The following is a 10,000-nucleotide window of genomic DNA, read 5'->3' as shown; positions in this document are numbered from 1 at the left end:
TTACTTTGGTTATGTTATAAAGAAATGTTGAATACGACTCCATTAGAAAGTTAAGTTCATCATCATCCAGGTAATCTACTCTGTGAGGAGAGACACAAGTACATGATTCATCATCCAACCACAGGTTTGATTTGATTACCTGGATGATGATGAACTTAACTTTCTAATGGAGTCTTATTCAACATTTCTAGAAGGAGTGGAATTCAGAAATGGAACTGTCATTTTTTACCGTTATGCCAGCGTGGAATTCTGCAGTGAGCGGTATGGCTCCCTTGACTCAAGAAGAGAGCGTTCTTCCTATGTCATTGCAGCTTGGGTTGGAGTTGGTGGCCAAATAGATACTGACACAGCAGATGCAAGGCCTGCAGTTGTCCGGTACTACATGAAACGATATTTGCATCCATGGTCAGTGGAAAACCCTTGTCATGGCCTATGTTTCATGGTTTCAGAAGCACCCAGACAGACGTAAGCGCCAGAGTGGAACCACAGAAATTTGATGTAAGGACATTTTTGAACCACTAGGACCTGCATCGTACCTTCCTGTTCAAAAAATTCAATGCAAATTTTTTGGAACTGTGAAAACATAGAAGAGAGAAAATGTTCTCTTTGTATTACCACTTGAAAGAAAAATTTACTAGTAATTAGAATTGAGTTTTTAGTGTGTTGCTACTGACAACTACTGTATTTTACCATGAAACTCAGAAAACCTTGAACTCCAGAAATGCAATGTTACTGTGTTGCAACATCATAAACAAGGAAACAAAACCACAAACAGAACAGTAATTAGTTTTTGGTTTGAGTTTTGCTTGCATGTCCTGAACTTTCTTGTGACTGGTCACAAAACAATCAACAATTTTTGAAATATTTCAGGCATTCAAAGTTTTCTGAGTTTAGCTGTAAGAACCACGATTGCTGAAAATGTTTCTGAAAATGTGCATGTGTGGTTCCAGAAAATACCCATACCTCCCCCAAGGATGGTTGTTCTGTTGAGACCCTCCCACCCCTCTTGAATTTTCAGTTTTACTTCATACGATCCCTTAAGAATTTTGGCTTTCGAGACCCCTCCCTCTCGTAATTTCCAATAACTATCCTCTTGGTAATTATGGGTATTTTCTGGAACCACATGATTTGTTTGTTGTAACATGATGAAAGACCACACTGCATAGACCACTTTCATAAATGACTGCTGGATTAATATTCTTTTGTTGAAATTTAAATTAGCCCTTCTGGCCTTGCTTGAGATAATGTATTCTTTTGAATTTTGTACTGGAGAACGAGGCCAGAGGGGCTAATTTAAATCTAGACAAAAAAATATTAATCCCGCAGTCATTTATGGAAGTGGTCTATGAATGTACAAAAAATGCAAATCAAATACTCCATTTTCGAATTCCCGCCACAATTCGGTCACAGTCTGCTTCGCGGCTGGCCGAGTCGTCGGATTGAGGCTAACACAGCGTTCTTCGTGTAGTTTTCCTAGCAAACTGTTGTTTACAACTTCACACATGACTTCAAGTGATAATTTTAGCAATCTAAATCATTTCAAATCTACAAACAATTTAAGAAAACTCAAAGTAGAAGAGCTGAAGGCGATCTTGAGGAATTTTGGCGAGCCAACAAGCGGAAAAAACAGAAGATCTTGTCCTACGTTGCTTCGTTCTTGTCGAACGATCTAAAGCCGGTCCTTTGATTGATACAAACAACGATTCTGTGCCTTTTACATCCTATAAAGCTGATGTTACTTATGAAGTAATCATTAGGCAAGCTAACAATTGCGTGTGGAGCAAAGACCTGAGAGAACTACCCGCGTTTACGTTTGTCCAACTCTATGATTATCTTGTGAACAAGACATCGAAATACAGCAACCTCGATGTGTCAGCAAGCGTTGGATACAAAAAGTTGAAAGCCTTCAACATTTTCAAAGAAGGCCACATCAAGGATCTTCAACTTTGCCGAAAAGGCAGCCATGTATTTGTTGAAGCAGAGGTTCTGGCCTCTATGAAATCCGAGAAATACAAGTCTGTTTTGTTTTTTGATCGAACGAACAACGATATAGTAAAGGCCGCTTGCAAGTGTAAGTACTAGTAAGAATTTTTTTATGATTTCAAGATAAAACTTGACACTTGGGAGCCTCAAATACCTCGTCTATAATGGATGGGTTATTCTCTTTCCAAAAGTACAGTAGTATTATTAGCTTTTCTTGCCTTTAAATGGTGCAAGTTTGGCTTGGCCCAAAGAATATCTCTTTTCAGAACTTAGGTTGCTGTATTTCGATGTCTTCTTCACAAGATTACTTCATAAGTAACATCAGCTGTATAGGATGTAGAAGGCACAGAATCGTTGTTTGTATCAATGAAAGGACCGGCTTTAGATCGTTTGAGAAGAACGAAGCAACGAAGGACAAGATCTTCTTTTTTCCGCTTGTTGGCTCGCCAAAATTCCTCAAGATCGCTTTCAGCTCTTCTACTTTGAGTTTTCTTAAATCGTTTGTAGATTTGAAATGATTTAGATTGCTAAAATTATCACTTGAAGTCATGTGTGAAGTGGCAAACAACAGTTTGCTAGGAAAACTACACGAAGAACGTTGTGTTAGCCTCAATCTGACGACTCGGCCAGCCGTGAAGCAGACTGTGACCGAATTGTGGCGGGAATTCAAAATTGAGTATTGCTTAATTACAGTGATTCATTGTCATCAATTTTTTGCAGTACACATATTGATCATATATAATCATACTTAAATATTTTCAGCTACTACTGCTGGTGATAAAATACAGGTTTTTTCATTGTCAATTTGTCGTCGCTTTCTGATATTAATCAATTAACTGCCATCGGTTAGTATCAATTATCAGTTTCATTGATTGGTCATCACCAGGTGCAGCACAATGTGGGAAGCAACATACATATTTCCTGAGAATTATGGATTCTCTTTGGAAAAAAACATTTGCATTACAGTATTTTCTGATATTTTAAAATTACTATTCAAATTAATGGCAACATCCTCCAAATATTTAATCAGACAATTCTGACATAAGTATTTCATTATATAATCATGGATTATTTTCTTGTTTTGCCAGCTACAAGCTGCTGGAATGTAATGACATTAGGGTGACATTGGCAGGAATATTCACTTGAAGCTTGTTTTTACTTACTTTCATTATAAAGAGTATTTTACTGAATTGTTCCACTGTTTATGACTTAAAAATTTTAAAGAATAAAGTTAATGGATAATTGAAAGTTGATTCCTTCCTGTTTTCTTGCTGTTATTTATTTGTTTAATAATATATTAACTTCTTCCTTCTTTTACTTCATTTCTCTGTTGAAATCGCATAACAGTTTGGCTCTAAAACCTCAAATTCAGACTTTACCTGAAAAAACACCCAATAATCAATGAGGAGAAAGATATATAGTGATTTGGACACCACTGATTTCTGCTTCAAATTTATTCATTTTTACCCTATATTTTTCTGAGTGCAAATACAATGGTGTTATATTTATGCTCTATTTGTTATAAAGGCTGATAGTTTCGAAAGAAACTGTTTGGGGCTGCGTCGGTGGGAGTAACGAAATAATTTGGATATATCAACAAAGTTGAAATGGTAAATTGGCCACCGTAACGATCACAAAAGCTGACGTTTCGAGCGTTAGCCCTTCGTCGGAGCGAGTAGAGGAATTGTTATACATTTGTCCATGACAAATGTGATCACAAATTTGTCTCACATTTATCCTCTTTTGTCTACAGACAAATGTTACATCAGATTTGTCTTATATTTCTCTTCTAGCCAAATACAGTCAAATGCATAATTTCTTCCAGCGTTTTCACCTGTTTTCATCTTTTTCTATAGAATGTGTCTTCACTTTCGGTATTAAAAGTGAAATTCCATAAATTTGGTAATTGCGGAATTGAAATGTTTTATACTGAATTAAGTCATGTTTCCACGATCCTAAATATCCTAACTGATCCAACAGTATTGCAATAGCCCAAATAGTTTTTGTTCACCTGCATACATTAATATAACGGAAAGTAGAAATAAACAGATTCTGTACTTTATTATTGTTATTGGGGGAGATGTGCACGTGACGGATGGTAAGATATCAACTTTCTATCATAACAAGCCCTTATTCTTGGAAATAATCGCTTCGAACGCTGCTAAGTGAGTGCTTAACACAGCATTTTTGTTTCACCTGGTATATAAATATAGTAGCATTTTTTCTTCAAGAGGGCATGGGAAGTTCTTTGCTATGGGAAGTTCTTTGATAAAATTTGTTTTGGTGGCTTGGACTGCGCTGTTGATTCATTTTACGTATGGCAAAGGTAAGGTGTTAACTTGACTCAATTTTATTGCCTAGACTCATCTTTCACATGTCCAATCTCATTTCACATATGTCTGGCGAAGTTATTTGTAGTTTACACTTAATTTTCGAAACGGTGGCCTTACAAACTTCCGAGTATATACGAGTTGAGTTAATCATGTGTTCTCAAGAAAAATTGCAAAGCCTTAAGAAATTCACTCTCTTTGATTGGTTAAAGATGGAACTTTTCCGAGCCCGTTTTGCGCCTTTAGATAAAATTTGTCGCATCTCATTCAGAAAACTTTAAAATAAGTAACAAATTAAACAAACCTGACAAGTTAGGATTAGCAACTGATGTAAGTTAAGATTGAATTCATGCCGATAACTTCAGACGCTAATATCGAAAACTTCGTTTGCAGTTCGACACAACAAATTCTAATCGCATCACAGAGAGACAGATTTTTGCCGCTCTTTACCTATCGAAAACTTTTTACCTTTCGAAAACTGTTTTTGCACATGACGCAAGGCCAAAGGCAGAATATAGAATAGATAGAATTTTCAGTGTCATACTATAACCAGTATTGAGGACAAGTTTTGAAGAGGACACCTTCAAATTTTAAAATCAACCCTAATGTAAATTTTCCTGTTAAATTTACGCGGGTGATTTCGATGAATGCAAACGTTCATTACTTTATTTATGAAAGTGAAGCGTCACGCTCGTCGAGATCTGCCTTTCATTCAAAGACTTGTGTCATAAAATTAAACTTCTTTCTTTAATTTTCTCTATCCTCAACATTCAATTTTTCAATACAGGAAAAAGTGTAAATTACTTACTTGACTTGTTCATTGGGTCACGCAAAGGAAACTGTGACGTTTAACGGGTAGTATTAATTTTGTCAATAATTAGTAGCCATTATAGGCAAAACCGATAATTTGACAATTCCTTACTTGAGAGAATTGTAAAGTTTGACGTATTTTAAACTTTTCTTTTGTTTATAACAGTAAAAGTCGGAAGATTTTACCTCCCACGTCAAGTGAAAAACATCTTGAAACCGAATATCAATCCATTACCTGATGCCGGACGTCAATGGCTGTTTTAAATGTAAATCAAGATTGATTTCCTCTTTTTCAAGACAATCGTCGAGGAAAACTTTGAATGCAAATGTATTCCCCTCAAAAACTCTCAATATTAGAAAACAAAGATATACTTAAAGAGAGTCAATGGTATACTTTTCATGACAGATTTTGACCTGTTTCTTTCATCTTAGAGTATTTCACTCAAGACGCTTTTTAAACAGCAGGTGATCGACGTTTTATCGCCATTAGTAAGGTCTTCTAATCGTTCCGTTGGTCCCGTTTTCTTCTACCATGGGTCACATATCCCCTACTTTTACATAACCAGTTTCCCAAAAATTCATCCAAGGGTGGGATTTTAAAATTAATTCCAATGTGTCGTTATTAGGAAGTTTAGGCTGTCGCGACGGCGAAACCGAAAAGGCAAATAAAAACAACAACATATAATTGTCTTTAGAACTTTGTATTAGCAGGTTCGCTGAAGGCAGCGTCGAGAGCCAAATCGAACATAACTACCAGTAATAGATCTCTACTCTGTTCTGCTTTTATGCGTTGGCTTGTTTTGGGTTTTTTCGGTGGTTCTTTGAAATAATCTTCTCGGCAAAAATAAAGAAGGCAGCCCAGTGCTTCTTTTTTCTTATTCATATGTAAATTGAGGTTTCATTTTCTTGCTTTGCAAACAATGACTGCGAAATTGAGAATTTAAAACGAACTTATCCAGTTCAGTTAAAACTTTTATTTCATTACGCCCTCATTGTCTTTCCCGTGGTAGTTTTCCTTAGATCTCAAACTTTTCGCCAGGTGGGTCGCTCTCCCGCCGAAATATAGGCAAAATCATAATTTCCTTTCAGCCTGACGAGAAAAAGATGTTTTCTGATTATAATTCAATGGCTTTATTTCAGAACGAGATCGCACCATGCTGTTTCCCGATAGTTTCTTTTTTGCTGAAAGGCGTTTTGTAAACCACACCATCAATACAAAAAATCATGTGTGCTCCTTGCACGAGTCATCTTGCGATTCTGCACGCTTGGTGCAAAAACGACCTCTCAGGATAAAGGCAAGGAAGGGTCAGAAATGTTGTCCACGTTTGATTTTAAGAGTTTATTGCCTTCTCGAAATAAATATGAAAACTATGCGCGTGTGAATCATTCCTATTTTATCATTATTTTTTAAGTTTTCTTGCTTGTAATAAAATTTGTCTTAGGAACTGAAGACAGAACTTCAAATAGTTGCGTTCTCTAGTTATTGTGATACGGGTTTAAGTGTTTATGCTTTTCATTACTCGTGAAAATACGAAATTAAAACGCCGTGAACTGCTGGTTTTTTACTTTTCGCGATAAGTGAACCTTCTTTCGTGATGTGTTACTTCTACTTTCTTGCAAGGAACAGTTAAATCACTAATATCCTAATCTGCTTTCTGCAATCCAAGTTAGGGGATATTGTAAAACTACCTTGCCGTCACATAAGGGCAGAGAGAAAGCCCTTTCTACGATGTTCAGTACACAGCACCTGCACGAAAAAACTCTCCTCTCGGGTACAGATTTCTCTCGCTAGTGGTCTATCGTAAATCATTTGCATAAATATTAGCGACCAGTGTGAGCGATTATAATGATGAATAACCGAGTGATAAAAGTAGTTCCCTAAGGATAATTTTGCATCTCCTTCTGGAGGGGATGCTTTCAGGCTTTTCTGACACCTTTATAGATCCGATTTGTGAGAGTAAAGTGCCTCGCTCAAGTTCGAAACACAACGACCCAGCTCACCAATTGGTCGAGGAAAGACATAAGATCCGAAGAGGACTCTGTCTAACTGGATAGACCATCGTTGAAAAAAGTAAGGGAAAAAAATTCGCCGTCAGAAATTTGGTTTTCCATTTCCTCCCAACTCTTCCAAGATGCCAAAAAATTTACGTAGTCTTTCCTTATCAGACCTACTTTCCAGATATCAAATATTTCAGGAACTTCGATTGAAGCATTGTTAACAACTGTATGTATTTTTTCTCTTGGAAACCATTAGCCAGCAGTCTTGATACTTGTTTTGTGCGCATTAACCTCAGCACTAGAGATTCCATTTTACTAGCAAAAAATGAAGGCATCTCCTTTAATTTCCAATATTGTAGTTGTGCGAAAGCCACAAAGAGCTGCATGACCAGCTTGTTACAGTAAATATTCAAAGCAATACTTTATCTCAAAGAGATGCTACTTTTGAAAACTTACGATCTGTCTTTGACTAAATTCCTTGATCAGTTTTCCAGAAAAAGGTAGTCACCAATTGTTTCTCATCAAAAAAGATATTTTCTATTTCAAGTTTTTAAAACCTTTGCTTGAATTCCTGCTCGCATACGTAAGCTTTATGGAAAGCGTTTGTGACGTATATAACATGATGATAAAAGCAGAACATGCGTTTCCAATCACATCTTATGAATTAAGTATAATCATGCTTTCTGTTGAAAGCAGGAAAATATGGAATAAACAATCTAAGTACCTGATCATTGTCAGGAGAAATTTACATCATATGCCCAGCGCTGTCTACTTTACAGCCTAGGAAATATAGCTGAGCTTAATTGCCGGTTGCACAGACTGCCTTCGTAATTCCTCTAGAAAATTTACATCAACTATACAAAATAAAACAGGAAACGTTCTTGTTTCTAAATTTGAACGTAACATTCACTTCTGTTTTATTATAGTATGACTTTAAATCAAATTTCCCTCTGTAAACTTTGAACTGTTAGTTTGCGCGTATGCAGTTAAAGTATATCATTTAATTTGAGCTCAGGTTGATGAATTTTAAAATTTGCATCTTGAGAATGCTTAACTGGAGAACGCACGGCTGCCAAAAATAGATTTTTCAAGTGTCCTCAAAGTGCCAGCTTTAAGACTATGAAAAGACCTTGCAGAAAGCAAACTAATAAATTTAAGACCACTCAAAGAGCACAATTTAGATCTTCTGAAATTTGCATTTTCGCAATTTTAAAAGGGGCTCATGTTACCCGGTCTTAATGGGGTTATCTGTTAGCCGTAGACCACAAAAACAGTTTAGCTCTGATGCGTACAATTTAAGAGATGGTGTCAGGTGACCTGGATCTTCTGCTTGTGCTACAAAGTTTGAACCGTGATTGAAAGGAGACTTTTACCTCAGAAACTGAAGTATTGTTCGTTACAAATGAATGAAGGCTGATAGTTTCTAAAGAAACTGTTTGGGGCTGCGTCGGTGAGGGTAACGAAATAATTTGAATATATCAACAAAGTTGAAATGATAAATTGGCCACCGTTACGATTACAAAAGCTGACGTTTCGAGCGTTAGCCCTTCGTTAGACCTTTCGCTCCGACGAAGGGCTAACGCTCGAAACGTCAGCTTTTATAATCGTAACGGTGGCCAATTTACCATTTCAACTTTGTTGATATGTTCAAATTATATTGTTCGTTACACCGAGGACTTCGTTATAAAGGGATTCGTTAAATCGAGGTTCCATTGCACTCTCTTTTATAACTATCTTCCATAAGAGATTTTTCGTGTATTTTTTTTAATTAACGTGGCTGTTTAGGTTTTTTTCACCTGGATCATACCAGAACCTACTTGAATTTATAACACTCAAATTTTAAGCCAATCATTACCAACACTAGGAACAAAATCGCATAAAAAATGCATGTCCTCTGACTTTATGAAAATAACTCTCCGTAAGACCCTATAGAGTCTATGTATAACTCTCAAAAACAACAAACAAACCTCAGCAGCTTTTCAGAAATCACCAGCTATGTCTTCACAGACTGAATTAGTTTTCACACACTAGGAACAAAATCGCATAAAAAATGCATGTCCTCTGACTTTATGAAAATAACTCTCCGTAAAACCCTATAGAGTCTATGTATAACTCTCAAAAACAACAAACAAACCTCAGCAGCTTTTCAGAAATCACCAGCTATGTCTTCACAGACTGAATTAGTTTTCGACATGGTGTTTTCAAAGAAACTTTATTTCCTACTCCTCTTGTTATCTTTCTTGATAATAGAAGTTGGTAAGTGAAAGTTTTCGTTCGTTTGAGCAGAGTTTAATTGTAATTGTCCACCTTAGGTTTTTCTTCCCTGATCGTCACTTCATTGCCCAGATTCAAAGCTTTTATTCTTAAGGAGGCTTTAGACAATCCAGCCTGAGTCTGATCTACACCCATTTAGGATCATTTTTGAAGAATATTGATTTCACAGCAACAGTCCTTTGACATGCTGACTTCTAGTCCATAATGATATCACACGGCCTCACACCTTAGCGTTGTCGAATGGAAATCATTCGTAAAAGCTGTTAGATCAAACAGACCCCTGGTTATTTCAACTGCTTCTGACTCGGATAGTCTAACTTTTTTCCCTATGTTGTCTTCCTTCCATAAGGCCATTTTGGATGGGTTATGTTCACTATGCCAGCATATGCACCAGAGGATTTATTATAATTCACACTGTTATCATTATTATTATTATATATATTATTATATATATTATATATATATTATTATTATATATATCTCTAAGAGATGTTATTGATACGGGCGCTTTCGCAAAAGGCTATAGTTCAGAGTGAGTAGGGGATTCGTCTGAAAAAGCCATGGAGAAACTTTAAAAAAACTGAAAAAAAGTAATGTAGTCACCA

The 10,000-nt window shown here is 36.3% G+C and overlaps 1 protein-coding gene across 3 annotated transcripts in view; it reads left to right on the top strand.

Moving 5' to 3' along the window:
• Positions 1-4,074: 4,074 nt before the first annotated feature.
• LOC148738325 (uncharacterized) overlaps positions 4,075-10,000 on the top strand; it is a 13,452-nt gene continuing 7,526 nt past the window's right edge. Inside the window, exon 1 of one of the 3 annotated variants that reach the window (XM_088750872.1) lies at positions 4,075-4,309. In XM_088750872.1, the coding sequence (XP_088606998.1) occupies positions 4,237-4,309 (73 nt within the window). In that variant the 5' untranslated portion in view covers positions 4,075-4,236. Of the gene's footprint in view, positions 4,310-6,980; positions 7,195-10,000 lie in introns of those variants that run through there. The other 2 variants (XM_088750870.1, XM_088750871.1) reach the window with 2 other exon arrangements.

Source organism: Stylophora pistillata, chromosome 2 (assembly GCF_964205215.1).
Source record: "Stylophora pistillata chromosome 2, jaStyPist1.2, whole genome shotgun sequence".
In the NCBI taxonomy this organism is placed as follows: domain Eukaryota; kingdom Metazoa; phylum Cnidaria; class Anthozoa; order Scleractinia; family Pocilloporidae; genus Stylophora; species Stylophora pistillata.
This window is presented reverse-complemented; position numbering and strand designations above follow the sequence as displayed.